This window comes from Acanthaster planci, linkage group LG02 (assembly GCF_054643075.1).
Source record: "Acanthaster planci isolate LZ-2023a linkage group LG02, COTS_SCS, whole genome shotgun sequence".
In the NCBI taxonomy this organism is placed as follows: Eukaryota; Metazoa; Echinodermata; class Asteroidea; order Valvatida; family Acanthasteridae; genus Acanthaster; species Acanthaster planci.
Window position 1 is genome coordinate 28,546,610 of NC_141778.1, and position 19,263 is coordinate 28,565,872.

The window sequence follows — 19,263 nt, forward strand, 5'->3', positions numbered from 1 at the left end:
ACCACAGACATATACAAATCTGAATTCTCTTGGTATTTTCAAATTGCTAGATTTTGGTGCTTTGTCTTCTGGTGTCTTTCTGTGACAGCACCAATTGTGTCTAGTCACAATTGCTTGTACACTTTTATTACATTAGAAAAATGAGATTAGCACAAGGGATGGAGGCCAAATGCCATTCTGCTGACAAGATAAAACAAATCTTCCTCTCTTTGGGGAGTTACAGTGCCTTGCCCTTCTCAAGGCATTAGATTTATTCTTTGTTAATTTACCAAGTCGATTTTTTTCTAGTTCCTGCACTGGTAGTTTCAGTGTAGGAGTTCATTAATTACAACAGCATACACCTTTACATAAACAGAACTGTAGTGGAGTGACAAACCTTATTTATGGCACAAAGAACATAGTTCTTATGAATATTTCATACATTTTAAACATATGTTGCATGTGTATCTGTGAAAACAAAGAATTGGTTTGAAAACAAGACAGGTTATGGGAAATTAAAACAAATAATCACAAAATCTAAAAGCCAAACCCACACAACCCAATATAAAATGTGTTTTAAGGAGTGAGCTTCTTGTCATTTTTGAAGTGATTTCTTTAATTCTCTTGATTTTCTCTGATCTACGAATTGCACATGCTTTGTTCTGAACCCATATCCGCACTGCACAACCAAATCTGTCGATTTCGGAACATCTAGGCTAAGTACATGTAGGATTAGTACAGAGCAACGTCAAGCATAAATTATAATACTCAAGTTCCAACATAGGATTTTAATGGTGATTTCTGTTGCCATGGGCACAAGCTTTTCTGAGTTCAGAATAATGGTTTAAATGCCTAATTTATCACGAGAACGAAACACAATTTGGGGCCTAACATGCTGTTTTTGACAAGTGACAACTCACAGCCTATTTTTCCCTCAACACTCAGGACAAAGGTTGCTGCTTTTAACTTAACTGTATTACCGTGCAATTTTGTATCACCATGGTAACATGTGCATCGTCTTCATTCTTGAACTCCCTCGATAACCTGAGATGAAATTTTCTCAACGGATTTTCTTTGATGTTATGTCAAAAATATTTGCTGCAGTATATACTCTTGTGTGTTTAAGATACAAGAAAATAACTGGCCAAAAACACAGGTAAATATAGCTTGAGTATAGAGAGCAGTATTATGGAAAGGAAATGCTGCACAAAATGCCTTTGAATTATTCGGACACATGGGGTTAGTTCAGCATCTTTTATGGCCTTCGAGCGGAAGCTTGTCCCTTACTGGATATTTTCTTCCAATGACCTCAGGGATGAAAATGCATGCTCTAATCAGAAATCACCTTTTTATAGAAGTTTGAGGATAATTTTTCCTCAATCCCAGTGGCTGTAGGTCTTAAAATCTGCCTAAACAAGGAAAGGCTCACAAGCACAATGGGTCACAGTACTTGCCAACTCCTCCAGGGAAAAACGTTTTCACCTCACATCCTCTCACCACAATGTGATAAACCTTTCAGGGAGAATGCCACCGGGATTAAGTCCCCAAATTATCTTTCCAGGTCCTCTCAGTGAAGTGCAAGCTTGTGACAATAATCGAAAATGAATTGCCCATCAACTTCTCTATTTGTGTGTAACATGTCTTTCACATCAGTAATACTCTTTTGGCACTTTTCTTTACATGAATAAAAATGTAAGTTTTTAAAAGTGTCATGAAATTCTTGAAACAAACAATATGAAAATATGTATAATTTATAATATGTGAAGTGAAGTATGCATAATTAATGTACAAACATGAAAATTTGCATTTAATGAATATTTGTGAAAATGAATTTCACTACCGTAAATATCCATTCGTAAAAAGTCAAGTATTGACTTTTGACAACTGTACATGTACAAGGTGGTTATGTTTTAGTCAACAGTTACAAATACGACTCATCAATTCAATGAACTCAAGTACTGCCTTGTACTACATGTATATGTACACAAAATTGAAACAGTCTGTGGAATTCCAGTGAATATGTACACCCTTAGCGCAATAAAGAATTTGTACAAAACAAATTTCAAGCAAATCTCTTTATATATATCTCAATGTAAAGAACAGTTTCAAGAAACGCCATTAAATATTGAAGACACACTAAAAAAAAAAAGACTGAACGGCTAAACTTTACTTGTGAGAACTGGCATAAAACTGTTGAGAAACGTCTTGAAGACTAAATATACGCCTATGGCTGTCTAATATGGTGACCATACATTAAAGTAAAAGATGTACCTTGATATAATAGAATTATTCTGTTGAATGCAGTGTGCATAACCCATCGAGTGACTGCTCCAGGGAATGAGGGCTCTCAAACTCACACAAATGAAACGTTAGCAAACGTATGCAATACAAATGAGAACCAATACTTCCAAGTAAATCATTTACATGTACCTTAAGGTAATGGTATTAATACTAGATTGAATACATGGTACATCATATACACATGTTTGCAACCATGTGACAAGCAACTTCAGGTGCTTTCTGCAAGTACATGTATTTGCAGGAGTTTATCAGAGCAGGAGTCTTCAGCCATGCACATACAACAGAATTTGTCAACAGCCTACAAATGGTAGTGGATTTTATTCAAGTCAGCCTTTTTCTTGCATGTGGGATCTGCAAATGAGCAGCACAGCCAAATTTAACTTTTTTCCCCTCAATTTTCTGTCTGTGAATTGTAGTTCATTTGAAATTTGATGACACTTTTCACAAAACTGGTAAAAAACTGTGAACAACATTTAAAGTATTTGTACTAATTTTTGTCTTTGTGTCCAATAATAGTAGACTGAATTCACTCAATAAAAGACCAAAGTTTATCAAGAATCAAGGTGAACCCTTGTGTATCAAGGATAAAATGGTTTAAAACATGTTTAAATGATGTTTGACTATTGTCAACACATTCCTTACGGGCCCACTGCATTTGAAGTTTAGGTGCTGTGACTGTCATTTTCAATGAGGGTTGGCGAAGTATTTGCTGCCCTCTGGTGAGTGATCCAAACAACTTTCTAAGAAGGCATCGAGTGAAATATAATACCTCCTAAGTGAAATATAAGCAAGGTTGTCATATCACTTTTTGACAGGGATGACAGCAGTACCAACATTCTAGAAGATATTTACCCTGACAGAGAGAACAGTTGGAAAAATACTTCAAATTATTCTGAGGAGTACTGTACTCTGAGGAGTAATCAGTGACCAGATTGTAACATGACAGATGACAACGTGGATTCCCTGAAGCTGGGACAAGATGGATAGATATTTCAACACAAAAGCAATCTCCCTGACAATTTCACCTGAGACAGTGGCTAAAAGCCACCGCAAGGGAAAATTTGTGATATCTGTCTATGAAACTCTTACCATTTGTTATTCAGTGGATTACAGAGCATGATATAAAACACGGCCATAAAGAAAAAAGTGAAAAAAAAACTCCAGTTGTCTGATCCGACAGACTCCTGCATGCAGCAAGTGGGTCTGAAACCCGAGACATGTCCATAATTACTGACAAGTTCTCTTTGAGTTTTTAGTATATTAAAAAAAGAACCCTGTTTTAGCAGTCTAAAAACACTGCATTCAGATGAGAAAACAGTTTATTATTTAAAAAAAAACAAACACTTAACGCCTGGTTTGGAAGTACATGTACATTTAAAAAAAACAACATTTTTTTCAAAATTTCATTATTTTAAGTTGGTGGATTTGTAATCAAACTGATAAAAATTGTTGGCCGCACCTCTGCAATCTCTTGCCACCTTGGACTCCTGTAAACTTGTCCTGTAAGCTAAGTACAAGCCTGTCAAACCTGCAATAAGACTTTTCCAATAAACAAGTATAAGTGATATGTTGAGATTGCAAAGTATCCAACAACTCCATCAATCTTGTCAAATGACCATAACATTTGTATTTTTGCAAAAACACCAGGTGAAGTCTCCTTCTCTGGTCATTTTGTTTGATTGATAAGACACGATTGCAAGCGAAAAGGCATGACACTTATCAGTGATAATGCTTTAGAAACCCACAGTGTTTTTGCCAATTGGAAATTTATACTGATGCATCATTTAGTCTCCTTCATTACTTTGGAAGTGAAGATATCCCTTGTGTAATTTCATAGAGCTGCTTAAGCACAGAATTTTCTTAAGTGCAAAAAAATCTTGCTTAATAAACAAAGGTTACCAGCTCAAACTCTATGTGATTCTCATGCTAACCAAAAGACAGGTAAATACCATTCCAAAACAATACATATCACAAGAAGTTTTAGCAGGTAACATGATTTGTCAAGCAAGTTTTTTTCACGCTTAAACAAATTTTCCGCTTAAGTGGCACTATGAGATCGGCCTCTGATCTTGAGTCTCCATATAATAAAACATATATTTGCAGTCACTTATCTTTTAAAAAATTTTGTCTGACAAACAGACAAGGGGCAGAGGTAACAAGTTTGGAAAGCAAAATTTTTTCCCATGTTTTACAGCATTTTCCAAGAATATACAGCCATGACTAAACAGAGCATTCCGGGACAGAAATATAAATTGGCCTTAAGAAGTGATCCTTGTCAAGAGAAGCTAGATCAGATTCTTCATTTTCATCATTCAAGACCCACATTTTGGAATTTTACAAAACAAAGTTCAGCTCTAGCTTCAAATCCGATAATGTATGTACTTGGGTGTCCAACTGTCGCTGTGCAAGCTGCAGATATTAATAAATTCCCATTTTTCTTATTTTCTTTGTTCATTTTCTACCTGTCTTTTCCACTTAATATTTGGTTTTATTTTTGGTGGGGGGGAGTCATCATGTGGTAGGATGGCTCTGTGGAGGTGCTGGTCACCTGTTCCATTTTGCCATTCACTGGCTTTTTTATAGCCGTCTTCTGTTTGTTGTGCCATGTCAATTGTTTTATGTATTTAATTTTTGGTTTAATAGCCAGTAGATAAGTGTGAAAAAATGTATAAAAAATAAAAATAAAAGTCCAATTTTTAGCTAATTGTATGTATTTAACTAAGGCTGATTCTGCAGAAACATTGAAAAAACGCTTGGACTACTGGACAGTGCCTTTGAGGTACGTACAGGCAAAACAATCATTTAGTCATTGCAAGAGATGGTGCTACTTTGAAACTTTTGTCTGAAATAAAATATGAATATGGTGACTCACTTGGTTGGGTAATACCTTATCGTGGAGACTCGCATCTTCTGAACAATTTTCAAGAGGTATTGACAAAAATTTACTGGGATGCTGGCCTGAAGGATGTGGCCCAAACCACCCATAAGCAGGGTACACTACAGAATCAACAAACCTGTGGCCCAAACCACCCATAAGCAGGGTACACTTCAGAATCAACAAACCTGTGGCCCAAACCACCCAGAAGCAGGGTACACTACAGAATCAACAAACCTGTGGCCCAAACCACCCAGAAGCAGGGTACACTTCAGAATCAACAAACCTGTGGCCCAAACCACCCATAACCAGGGTACACTACAGAATCAACAAACCTGTGGCCCAAACCACCCATACGCAGGGTACACTTCAGAATCAACAAACCTGTGGCCCAAACCACCCATAAGCAGGGTACACTTCAGAATCAACAAACCTGTGGCCCAAACCACCCAGAAGCAGGGTACACTACAGAATCAACAAACCTGTGGCCCAAACCACCCATAAGCAGGGTACACTTCAGAATCAACAAACCTGTGGCCCAAACCACCCATAACCAGGGTACACTACAGAATCAACAAACCTGTGGCCCAAACCACCCAGAAGCAGGGTACACTTCAGAATCAACAAACCTGTGGCCCAAACCACCCAGAAGCAGGGTACACTTCAGAATCAACAAACCTGTGGCCCAAACCACCCAGAAGCAGGGTACACTTCAGAATCAACAAACCTGTGGCCCAAACCACCCATAACCAGGGTACACTACAGAATCAACAAACCTGTGGCCCAAACCACCCAGAAGCAGGGTACACTTCAGAATCAACAAACCTGTGGCCCAAACCACCCAGAAGCAGGGTACACTTCAGAATCAACAAACCTGTGGCCCAAACCACCCATAAGCAGGGTACACTTTAGAATCAACAAACCTGTGGCCCAAACCACCCATAACCAGGGTACACTTCAGAATCAACAAACCCGTGGCCCAAACCACCCATAAGCAGGGTACACTTCAGAATCAACAAACCTGTTGCCCAAACCACCCATAAGCAGGGTACACTACAGAATCAACAAACCAGTGCAAGTTTCAAAATGGCCCAGATTTTTTTCTTAGTGTATGATACCCTTATCAGTTCAAGCATTCCTTGAATATACATGTACAAATGTCTTGCCTACTAGTGCTTGTTTGTCACTTACAAATGATGAAATTCATAGAGTCAAAACAAGTTCTTGAAGATATTTGGAGATGGAGTTTGTCATATTTCCGCGATGTAGAAGATAGTGCTGGAAATGTTTTTGCAGTGTCCATATGGCCAGTTAGTTTATCTTTTGTTAAAATGCATAAGAAATTAAAAACATTCATATCTGGGAATAATTTTCTGAGAAAGGATTGTTTTTCATATATGCCAATGTTTCTTGCAATTCATAATGGTAATCAGAATGGCCGACTGGCTGCTCTTCAAAACATGGGTCCTCTTTTCCTGCTTTTGATAAACAGAATTACTCTTGCTTGATCCCTCTGCGTCTCAGTCAGATGTATGGACTTCCTAAGCCAGTATTTGAGCACTTTGAAAGAGGAGCATTAGTTTCCAGTATTAAAGGGCACGCATCCTCCAATATTGCAACTGATGAGGCTCATGAGATGCTAATTGACAAAGACTGGAAAAATGCATCACCCGGCCTCCCCGTTGATAGGCATCAAGTGTCTCAAACAGAGCTGATGGAAAATTTTCAAAATCCGCTTGTTGTATCTAATACAACTTTCAGCAAGACCTTTGGATTACTGTGATTGCTAATGTACTAGCAAATTCCAAAATCTATTTTGAAAAAAAACCCCAAAGGACAGTGATGTTTTTGACCCTGGGCAGTCACCAACTTTGTTCCAAGCTTTTTGTAGGAAAGCAGCAAAGAGGATACAACAAAAAAACTGTATACATCAATTACATTATGCCTTGTGGAAAACATGAATATACTCCAAGTCTCAACACCTATTAGAATTAATGTACATGTACACAGCCACAGAGATCGCTTAACAGATCATTCTCTGGAACAAGTTCAAAGAATAAAATTCCTACTTTGTCCTCCATAATCTGTACAATAAGGAAAGTGTTGCAAGACGTTACGTTCAATGGCTACTAAGTTGCCTCGTGCTTTTGGACAGGAGGAGTTAGCTGAGGGCTGCTTCCCTCAGTTATTTAACATGAAAGCCAATCAAAACAAAGCACTTCCTTAATCTCAGGAGGAGGTTTACGTAAATTGAGATAAACAGCAGAAGAGGTGGACCCAGTTTCTCTTGTGTGGAGAATGATTGGGCGCTTATCTGGCAAACAGCGAAGAGGTTACTACTGCACTGATTGTGCAATTAGGTACAATTCAATTACAATCTAAAGAAGAGGTTCCCATAGATCGGGAAAAGGAGCAGGGTATGTCAAGTCTGGTTGATGAGCCATCAATGATAAACTAAGAAAAAACTCAGCTGAATAAGAACCATTATTTGCGGGATTCACTGGGTGGGCTCAGGCAGAGTAAAAGCTCATCCACTTGACGATAGTCACGTACACAATAGCAGCGGGTATGAAACGGGGATGAGCGGCGTAGATTTTGGACTCTCAAAAGGAGACAGATGATAGGATTCGTGAGATTTTCCCTGCTGCAGACCCTGATTGAAATTTAACATGGAAAAATACATCACACTGCAACAGGTGATGACTACAACTGCTGAAAATGATGACTAAACTGTGTCATAAGAAGCACCTAGGGAAATTCTAAGCTGCTATCTGTGATTGTTGGACCACTTTCCAGGTAGTATTTTTGACAGTATCATTGAGCATCCCAGAAAGATATGCCCCTGGTGTTCCATTCCCTAGTCCTAAATTAGTCAATTTCACCACCGTCCATGCATGGATGAATTGATTGGAGTTTATTTTTTGAGAAAAATGAAACCATTTTGAACAGCCACCAATCTATTAGATATGATAAAACTGTCAACATATCTCTGATAAATGTCCCAAAGGGGGAAAAGCAATACCTCGGTCTTTCTTTTAACACCAGAACAGCTGTCAAATGAGACAAAGGTGTATCATTGAAGGTTTAGACGAGGCAAACAGTACATGTCCCAGTTATGCCATTGGTGTTTCATCACTTAAATGAATTTTACCAACCAAGTTAAGAATATAGAACATTAGTCTCCCAACTGCATAAAAAGCGGACGCAGCAGAAGAAACAGTTTGAGGGATAGACCTCCAACATAATGATGTAATGCTTTGCTTTCATGTGCACTTCTCAAGGGGACTTGACGGATTGTGTCACACCTCACTGCCATAGGGAAGCACATAAGTAACCAAACCATGAAGTCATTATGTTAAAGGTTTATTGAAGAGGGCTGACAATTTCTGGACGTCTTAAAGACTGCAGACAGGTAGCATTGCTATGCATGTATTCAGGGTCTAAACCAACCCACACAATCAGCATTTTGCTGGAGACATTGCAAGAGTTAGAGTTACTATAAGACAAAACGTAGAGGCAAGAAAATAGTATGCTTGTCACTAGATTTACAGATGTATGACCTGTGAAGTTAATCAGGACAATCCTCTTGCACTAAGAAATTCTGCACTACTTGCAGTGAAATGAATGTATTTAATCATTCACGTTGTATTAAGCTGTTTGGAAATGACTAAAAGGACACAGTGCTGAAACAGCAAGTAATTTGTTAATGGTGGAAGGACGTGTCTCCTGACGAGATGTCCATTTTCATTGGACTCTGATATACATGGGGATCTACAAGTTGTCTACACTCAGATATTATTGGAGAGATTCTAAACAGTTGAAAATAAATCCAGCAACATCCATTATGAGCTTCAGAATATTCCATGCCATATTGGCAATGTTGCATATTTGACCAGGCCAAAGAAAATAAAGAATATGGTAAACTAAGAAAGTTAGCTGATCTCTCTGATCACATAAATCAAGTATAAAGAAATCTGCTGCAACCTCATCAGTCAGTCAGTGGGGATGAGTGAATGATTGCATTGAAAGGATGCTCAGGAATCAGACAATACACTGTATGCTTGACAAGCCAACAGAGTAGGGGTACAAGTTTTGGGTCCTTGTAGATCAATCGGGTTACACATACATGTACAATTTTGACTTGTACATGGGTGCCATCGGCTAGGAGTCAACCTCTAGGTTACGGTGTGTGTTCAAGTTGATAGAGCCATTGCTGGACCAAGGCTGTCATCTGTACGTGGATAATTTTTACACATCACCACAATTATTCAAAGACTTGAAAGTGCAAAAACGTCTACTTGTCGAACCACAGTTGGAAATCATAAAGGTTATTCGAAGGAACTGAAATAGACAGACAACAAATTTAAACGTGTAAAGTGTGGTGAAGTTCGCTGGTACAGAGATGAAGATGATCTTTTGATTTTACAATAGAAAGACAAGAAAGTAGTAACACTTATGAGTAACATTCACAATGCACAATCACATAAAACGGTGCAATGACAGGTAACAGATAACAAAACTAATACATTGGCCACATGTCCGTGGCCCGTCCAGATGTCGTAAAAGAGTACAACCAAAATATGGGCAGGGTCGATTTGTCTGACCAGTTAACAAGTACAGGGTTCTCTGCAAGGTCAGTCGGTGGTGGTTGACGTTCTTCTTTCACCTGTTGTTACTGTAAACTGTTTCATACAGTACACAAAAATGGAGAGACTATAATCCAGGACAGATGCATAAGAACAAGCTCTATGGTCAGCTTGAGTTGAAGGAGAAGCTAGTAGTACAGATAATTGACATGTTCAAAGCAGCTGATGAAATACCAGCAAATCCATCTCAGTACTGGCCAAAAACAGGCCATGCGTACCTACTAACATGGGTAGAAGCTGAGAACTGTACTTATTGCGACTGGAAATCAAAACAGAATGAGGCAAAGCGTATTGAACTGAAGACGTATGTTTCTTGTACAGTGTGTGGGCTGCACTTCTGTTGCCACTCAGACAGAAATTGTTTGCATGAGGATCCAGCCTTCATTGAAACCCGTAAGAAACTTATAAATCAAAATCTACTGTAATAGGTTCAGAACTTGGTTCATTGCAAACACTGTGCGATGTATTTTCATTTTATGTATGTAAACCAACCTATGCTCTAAATGTCTGTAAATTGTAATACTGAATGTGAATTACTTTGAACATGAAGACCATGCAAAATTTGCCAAGAAATCACTTCACTTTTTGGATAATTTCTCTGCTATAAAGCAAGGTCTGTAACTTAATGACTAATAATGAAACACACTCTTAAGTTGGAAGGAACATTTACGTTTACTTGTAGGCCTAAAAAGCTTTTTGGAAACGCATGGTCTGACATGTCTGACTCTGAGCACTGAGCATGTGTTTCTCAACCATGCTCATGATGCTTTGAGTCTGAGATAGTTGTTGCTGACTTTTCGTTGCTAAAATTTCATACCCGCCAACATAAAAAACAGCCTACACACAGTGTTAGCTTCATACTATGCAGATATTATTGGCTGCATGTATGTATATTTAATGCACAAAATGCCATTAGCAATTCGGTGTCAACAAGGAATCCTCAGCTGTTGCAAGCAGCTGATCAGCTGCTTTGGTGGCAACTTTATAATGAATATTCATTGTAATGTCAGTGGTGTAGACAGGGTGGTGAAATGCACTTTACAGAAGGTCTTTGCACGACAAGAGTATTGCAGGTACATGTACACAAAAATGTTATTTAGCTGAATCCTTTCCCAAAGCCCATCCAATGAAGTAACTTATTTGGCATTATTTTGTTTAAATTATTAATACAAATTTAAAGCTTCTGGGAGCCAGTACTGTACAAGATCTACACAAATTCCTCTACTGTATACGGTCTGTACGGAGATTAGATTAGATTATATTTCAGTTCAGGCTAAGTAAAAGAGAAATACATTACCAGTTGATTGTCCCTGTCTTTTTGTTTAGAAATGTTTTATTCACTTTTATTTTTACAAATGCTCATGATGTATTCATTTAACAGGGCTTCCTGAAGGTCAGATCACTAAACGTTCAACATTTTGGAAACTCTGGAAGCAATACACCCCATTCATATTGACGAGACCAATGAGTGACCTCTGCTGACAGTGCCAATGACGTAACAGTGTGGTCTACAGAAGTGCCAACCTGTCGGAAGAACACAAGCTACTTTGAGTACAGATGCAAGAGGAGCACTTTCACCTTGTGGCTGCTGAATAAAACCTTTCTAGGAGCATGGTCAGTGAGGCAAAGGCTTCATTTGGAGGAGTAGTGCTGGGATGCAACCTCCCTTGTAACCGTGAAGAAGCAAACCACTACTCATTCAACTATGCACAACAGGTGCACTTTTCTATTGATCCCATTCAGCCGGAACCAATGGACTTTCTGTGTCCAAGAAAGTGTGGACTTTTGGGGGTTAGTCGTGAAGCTCAACTAAAGCTTACGTTCATGACTTCTTTGCCAAATTCGGTGCAGGTGAAACAGATAGTCACCTGCATTGTGATACTTGTTCCGGACAGAACAAGAACAGGTACGTGTTATGGTACTTTGCAAAGCGCACCATCCAAGGCCTGAACAGAAACTTGACACTGAACTTCATGATGGCTGCCCACACAATGGTGTCTCGAGCAGCTCTATATCTGGCGTCAACATCCCAAGAATTGTCGGCTCAGAGGCAGGAGAAGTGTTTGTTCCAACATACGACTGGCAAGAATTCCTGAGGCCATATTTTGTTGCTCTACCAGGGACCAAGTCCTTGCAGAACATGAAGTGCATGTATCTAATTAACAGCCTTGTTACTTTTATTTCCAAATAACACCGTTATTCAAATTTCTTGAATAAATACGCACGAAATGTCGACATTTTAAAGCCCCTCCCCCAGTATGTATGGTCTACATAAGGTTACCCCTCTCCCGTACATGCTTTATGAATGGCCCCTTAAACGCAAAGGTGCTGTTAACACTTTAAGTTCTTTTTGAGCTGCATGTACTAAAAATCACCAAAACATGGCTGTCAGGCCTTGCAAATTTATCAAACCTTCTGAGATCATGGAGTCATTGTGGCCAAGAAATATTAATAATGAACCAGCTTTTGTTTCCTCACATAAATGCAGGTTCAGTCAGCGGCACCCAGGTACTGTGTCCACGTGATGGCAAAGAGAAAGCTTTTCAACTTCTTCGGGACCCATCCAAATTGCCACCAAGAGAGTTGCCATCTGCCATGCCAGCACCACGGTTGTCAGTTGCACATAATAATCTTCAACTATGCAAAGTTTCAGGTTATTTAAATAATGGGAAGATATGTTTTGAAGTAACTCTCCCTTGTGTGTACACACCCGTGACGTGTTTGTACATGTGGTATACCCATTTATACTTCGGAATACAAGCTGGATTCTTTTCATTTCACAGCCATCATGAATTGCACAAAATATGCTAGGAGAAATGAAGTGGGAAAAGGCCAAAGCCTACACCCAGGGACGCCATTATTAATTATAGTAATTATGGCCATCCACCACTGTCTTTTGCTGCTTCCCAGTAAAACCTGGGAGGTCTGCCAAAAAATGTGTTGTGCCCAAAAGTATAACAATGTGATGGGCCAGATGATTTTGCTGGGTGGGATTTAAAGTTGAAAGACAAGCCATGAAATCAGCCAATGGCATACACCGATGTAGTCATAAATATTTACAAGGTACTACTTAAATAAGATTGAGCAATCACGAACAAGATACAAGATCAGTGACGTCATACCATTAGCACGCTCCTGCTCCAGCTGTGGGAGACGAGAGTCACGAAACATTACAGTTGGTTGTTGCAGATACCGCAGTCAAACTAGTTCCAACATGGAGTTCATCCACAAAATAAAAAGGCTGGGAAGTACTAACAAACCACAGAGCAGAGGTATTCGATGTAAGATTGTGAAAATGAAAAGAACGGACAACGCTTTAGAAGTATCTCTTTCGCATAGTACTGGAGTACTGAAAGCGATCGTCTATGACAACAGGCTTGTTGGTTTGAAGGAAGGTGACATTATTCTGCTGAGGGATTTTCAGAAAGGGAGATCCCCAAATACAATTCTGATCAACAAACAAACCAAGGCACACAAATGCCCAGATATGAGTGTTCCAAACGAATTTTTCAGAGGAGCGGAGGTATTGATTGATCCTCCACTGCGTCAAGTACAGTTAGTAGCTTCAATCCATAAGGGAAGCCATGTCAGTATTGAAGGAACAATTACAGATGTAAATATGAAGGTTTTGGTGGACTTTGTTTATTAATGGTCACATTAACGTAGAGTGAAAGAAGACCACGCATGTTTCATACGGCTTTGACAACGTGTACGATAAATATTTACAAATGTGTTTTCAAATTTTCAACTGGGCACAGCCCGTCCGAAATTCGAAAAACAGGAGTACAGCCTCAAAGCTGACCCCTAGTAATAGCGCGCTTCCAGAACCCTTGCCTGGAAATGTAACTTGCAAAATTTTACAAATTGGACACATTTTTCATTCATGACATTCTGAAAAAAATCTTCAAAAGGGCCTTGCGACATATTTACCACCATATTACTTTATAGGAACTAAACAGAAATATCATGCCAAAATGGACCTCTCGCTTCCATTTCCATTGCTCAACAAATCATTCCTTCTTACACCCCATTTCCCATTCCACAATTTGAAAAGCAGATAAACACCAGTTACACACAATTCCTACACTTCAAAGCTATTTATCTCATTATCTGAGTTGTCAGGGCTTTATTACTAATATCATATATCATTATAAAGCTGAAAACCTGGCGATTTTGGAAAACAGCAAAATCTGAAAAACAAAAATTGTCAACTTTGTCTGGGTTTTGTTGGAGCATGTCACATTTGACATCTCTGGTATGAAGAGAATGAACTGGTCAATATCATGGCAAAATAAAGAGCCTCAAATCGAAGGGAAAAAAGTATGTTGGGGCCTATTGGTCTATAGATGAGACAAACTGCTTATGACATGTCCCCCTTTGCATTGTCAGCTGACTTAATAATTGCTGGCGACTTTAATAATGATGTGAACATGATTGTAACGGTGCTTCATCCACAGTTTTAGTTCTTGATCAATGAGACTGCCAATTCTGGCATGGGCAAGTGGAAAGTTCTGTCGTCTGTGTGGAATAAGTGGGCTTGGATATACACTTTTCAAAGAAATTGTATGGATGGTAGGACATTTCTTTTGGTCTGGACAGTCAACTGGAGATAAAAGTTTTGCTGTTTAGGTAAGATACACTCTCAGAGATGTTCTTTACAAATCATATGTATCTTTCCAGGGACAAAATGAGATGGGAGACACTCCAGACAGGACTCCACATAATTGATGAAAGCTCCTATAATAATATGCTGGAAATTTGCTGATTCTGACCATATTTTTTCACCAAGATCACGTGAGTTGTGATTACTTGCTGGAGGTCAAAAGGTCACAAGATAATAATATTTTTAGACGATGACTTAGGGGGAGCTAAGGACCTGGCAACTGCACAAGAAGTAAGTACACAGGGATCTGAAAGATTTCGGTTCTCTGTTGGCCGAGGAAAAGTGCACTTGGGAACCACAAACCAAACTCACATGGTTAGGATTAGATTGGAACACAGTAGAAGGAAAAGTTTACATTATTGAAAGAAGAGCGCAAAAGATCGTCCATTCGATAGAGAGAATGCTGGAAAACTTGGAAAGAAATAACTTGGTTCCGGTCAAGGAGATAGCTGAATTTGCAGGCCAGATCATATCCGCTCAAGTTGCAATAGGTAAAGTTGTTCAGCTCTGGAGAACTATTCAGGTGCATTAACAGCAGAGTTAGCTGGGAAGCTCCAGTCCTCGTAAGCAATAAAGCCCATGAAGAACTGATTTTCTGGAAAAGTCAAATTAATTTCCTAAATGGTACCCCAATACAGAAGGTTTTAGAGTATTCTTACTCACTGTATTCGGACGCATCAGGTAAAATATGTTCAACTTTTAAGCTTTTAATTGTGTCTTACAAGATCAACAAAAGTGACGACGACACTTTTCCCTCGTTCCGGATCGGTTCAGCCAGTTCCGGATCACTTCAAAAAATTCTGTACACATACAACTACAAGCGTAAAACCATTTTTCAACCAAAATCATTGTAACAAGCATATTTTTGTAAACCATGTCTTATTTTAAAGGGAATTAGTTTATATACTAGAATTTCAGTGTATTTAAATTGATAGCCTGCATAAATTTTGACTTGACTCGACCACAAATCCTACACGCAGCAAGTTGACAAATCCATTACGTCGCGTACAAATCTGTTACGCACGTGTAATTCAGTTCATGAGGATCGTACGTGTACATGTATTTGCACAGGCGATCTGATACTACGCGTAGGAAACGACTGTGAGCATTTTTGCAACGAGTAGATTTAGCTTCGACTTCGCTTTTGTTGGCTCCAGCCATTTTGAAGCAGCGTTCAAAACCACATGTTCAAGCTCTGACTAGAACCAGTGAAACAGAAGGCTGAGCCGAATCCACTCGTTTTGAAAACGCTCTTAAGTTGCTGAAAACTTGCAGACCACGTGAGGCGATGTAGTCACACGTGTTCACTGGTAATCCAACTCATTCATTGCGTGATCTCTGCAACTCAAGGGGATGATGGGCACCCGTTACAAAATGCTTTTTATTGATTCCACTTTGCGGTACTGTGCGTGCATTCTCAAAAGTTAATTTGAACCATGTTGGTATAGTCGCATTTAACTGAATTTTGGTGTGACTATGAGTAACCCTGAAATTGTTGAAATCCTGAGCTGATCTTCAAGTAAGTTTAGGCCTAGTATTGAGTATCGATTATTACTACATGACCGCAGCATCAGGATGGATATTACATTGCTAAGTTTGCCGGTATGTGCAACCTGCAGCAAGTAAATGGTGTTGAAATAAAAGACATGTACATCAATGACCACACATGCAGGGATTTTATTGGGGCCGTGGCTCAAGCAGAAGTGGCCAAGACAAAAAAGAGCACTGCAAATGCCAGATTTGTGTCAGTTCTCAATGATGGGAGCACCGACTCCGGTATCATTGAGCAAGAAGCCGTGTATGTTCGTTTCATATATGATGGGAAATCTATCACAAAATTAGCTGCATGTCAACCTGTTAAACATGCAGATGCTGCAGGGGTTTTAAATGCCATTGATGATGCCTTGAAAACTGTTTGGATTGTTGATAGTGAAGCATGGGGAGAAAAAGTGGTGATGCAGTGCGTTTGCTTGAGCGTGTTCCCCATATCATCATTTTGCACTGCATTGAACATAAACTTGAGTTAGCTGTACTTGATGCAGTGAAGACTGCTCCGTACTTGGCCAGATTGAGGAGATACTGAAAGCAGTATTTAAGATATACTACTACTCCCCAAAGAAGCGACATGAGCTGAAGGAAATTGGCAGTATCATTCATGAGAACCTTTGTCACTTTAGTGCTCTGAAGAGCACAAGATGGCTCCCAAGCAGGCAAAGGAGCCTGAAAGCTATGGAGACAAACTACACTACACATGGAAAATATGGCCGGTGGTATTGCAGACATGGTAACCCCAGAGGATGCATCTCAGGCAAAAGGCATCTTGCAAGAAATGAAAACTGAGAAATTTGTGAGATATCTCCACTTCATGCTAGATTATAGCAACATCCTTGCATCCCGGGAAGAAACTCAAGCCTACGGTCATCTTCAAGAGGACCACGCCCCCCAAAGAGAAGATGCCTGCAGGTGTTGCAGTGGTGTGCAACAAAAAAAGGTGGATGAACACTGACATCATGAACGAGTGGGCACAGCAGTGCTATAGTGGCCGCCCCAATGCCTTCTTCGACAAGACTTCTCTACTCGTACTCGACTCGATGACAGCCCACAAGGAAGACAGCGTCAAGAAGATGTTTCACACTCAGCACAATACAACACTGGCAGTGATCCCTGGTGGCCTCACGAAGAAACTACAGCCGCTTGACATTTCAGTCAACCGAGTTTTCAACTCCACATCAGAAAGGCCTGAGAGGAGTGGATGGCTGAGGGCCTGGACACATGTTCACCAAGACCGAACGGATGCGGCGAGCCACGCATGCTGAGGTGTGCAACTGGATCGTCGCTGCCTGGAAAGCTGTGAAGCCATCAACCATCATCAACGGCTTCATCAAGGCCAAGATCATTACAGAGGAAGAGACAGGGGAGTCTGACGTAGAGGACTCGGTCGAGTTGGAAGCGGACTTGGCCAAACTTTTCCACAGCGACAGCGAAGAGAGCAACTTCGAAGGATTCCACTTGTGAATCAACTACTCCGTCCAATCAAAACCAACAGCTCTTTTCAGAGCTACCACATCTTTAAAAGAGATAGAACTCAGTGCTCTCCTCCAATAAAAAAAGAAAAAGATCCCTTTTATCTTAATAAAGAAAAATAAGTAGGAAGAGGCCCCATGTCCCTTGCCCCAAGATTGAAAATAGATAGAAAAAGCAGGTCCTGTTTTATGCCCCAATAATTAAACAAAAAAGAAACTGCACATTTTCAAAAGAAAGAGACTTCAATACAAGCCCCTCCGACCATTTTCACAGGCAAAATCAACGTATAAGCCGTGCCTAATATTCCCAAAATGACGGTAATTTTGAGATAATTTTCACCACAACTTGTTTAAAATTGGTGGATAACATCTACTAATTTTCTGTCATACTTTGTCAGCGTTTTATCATCGGAAATCTTGGTGCTAGTTTTGTAAGGTGTCAGTAGTAGTAACAAAAGAAAATTGTTGGCAATATAAGGTAGTATTGTCTTGAAGTGCAAGAGTTTCATCGTATATGCACAGTGAAGCCGCATGTAGTTTTTGTGCATGGACGGTGCATGCCTTCGAGTACAGTTGTTGGAACGTTGAGCTTAGATATAAGATGAACCCTGTTATTTGTAAGTTGGGAGGAAGTGGTTAGATTTTAGGCTATGTATTCTTCAATTGAATTGGTTAATTGGCTAAGTTGGTGGCTGTGTTTGGCATTCAGGGATGACTGCCAGTGTGTGATGTGTGTGAGGAGGAGCGAGTGCCCAGTTAGCCAGCGAGCACTGTTATCTGTACGGTTGAGCTACCACCCTTGTTTGCCTTATGCAGTCCCCACATATGCCTGTGGTTCTTCTGATGGATTTTAATACTTTTGTCCAGTGTACCTCTCAGTGGCTGCTTTCCTAGATACCATATCTATGTACGTGTATTCTTGCCAAGCTTTTGTTGTGTGTGATATTTCAGGCATTTCTTGTGTATCAAGAGAAGCATGTACTGTCATGTAGTGTACATTGCGGACCCAATACAACATTGTGATCATTGTCATTCAGAGTGTTTAGACATGGCTAACAGTGTACATGGATGTGGCGTGTCATATCTAATAAGCCTATGATTCTTTAACAAACTTACAATGACATACTCCAGTATTTCTGTGTGTATAACTCATGACTGTTTGATTTCAAGACTAAACCTAGGCTTTCCATGCTGAGTAGTAAAATAGGCACCAGCTGAGAATCCTGCTTTCATAAACTCCTCGCATTAGCATGAAACAGTGACATCCCTTCAACTAATCTCAAACATTCAATATTTCTTGACACCAGAAAGCACCTTGCTTATGCTTTGAATACATCTTCTTGAATATGTAACAGTTCAAATGCAACAAGCAAGACATTCCTAACGTACCATTTAGACAGTCATTTCTGTACCTCTTTTTGCCCATATATAAGCTTGGACTGGTACCTGCTACAAGCAGAAGACACCAGCTCAATTTCCAACCATTAACCTTTCCATCACGAAAGCCACTTTGTAGAAAGCAATAAACAGTCATAAATACAAACCAACATGATGACACTATGCAACATAAACCCTACCTCTACCTGGTTTGCACATGCAGGGAGATGTACTGTGGATTGTCATATCTTGAACTTTCAGACAGATTAGAACGTACTACCCATCTTGGAGCGCCATGTGCGAGCTTTCTCAAAGCCATTGACCGCACTGCGGTAATCTGAGATGGCCTGAAGAATCTCATCCTGGGTGTTCATGACAAAGGGTCCTGCAGTGGATTGA

At 39.7% G+C, this 19,263-nt stretch overlaps 1 protein-coding gene across 3 annotated transcripts in view; it reads right to left on the reverse strand.

Annotated features, from left to right (window-relative positions):
- Window positions 1-217: 217 nt before the first annotated feature.
- pir (pirin) overlaps window positions 218-19,263 on the reverse strand; it is a 29,893-nt gene continuing 10,847 nt past the window's right edge. For all 3 annotated transcript variants that reach the window (XM_087133087.1, XM_022231122.2, XM_022231123.2), the window contains one exon: window positions 218-19,249. In XM_087133087.1, coding sequence (XP_086989213.1) covers window positions 19,235-19,249 — 15 coding nt within the window. In that variant the 3' untranslated portion in view covers window positions 218-19,234. The remainder of the gene's footprint in view (window positions 19,250-19,263) is intronic.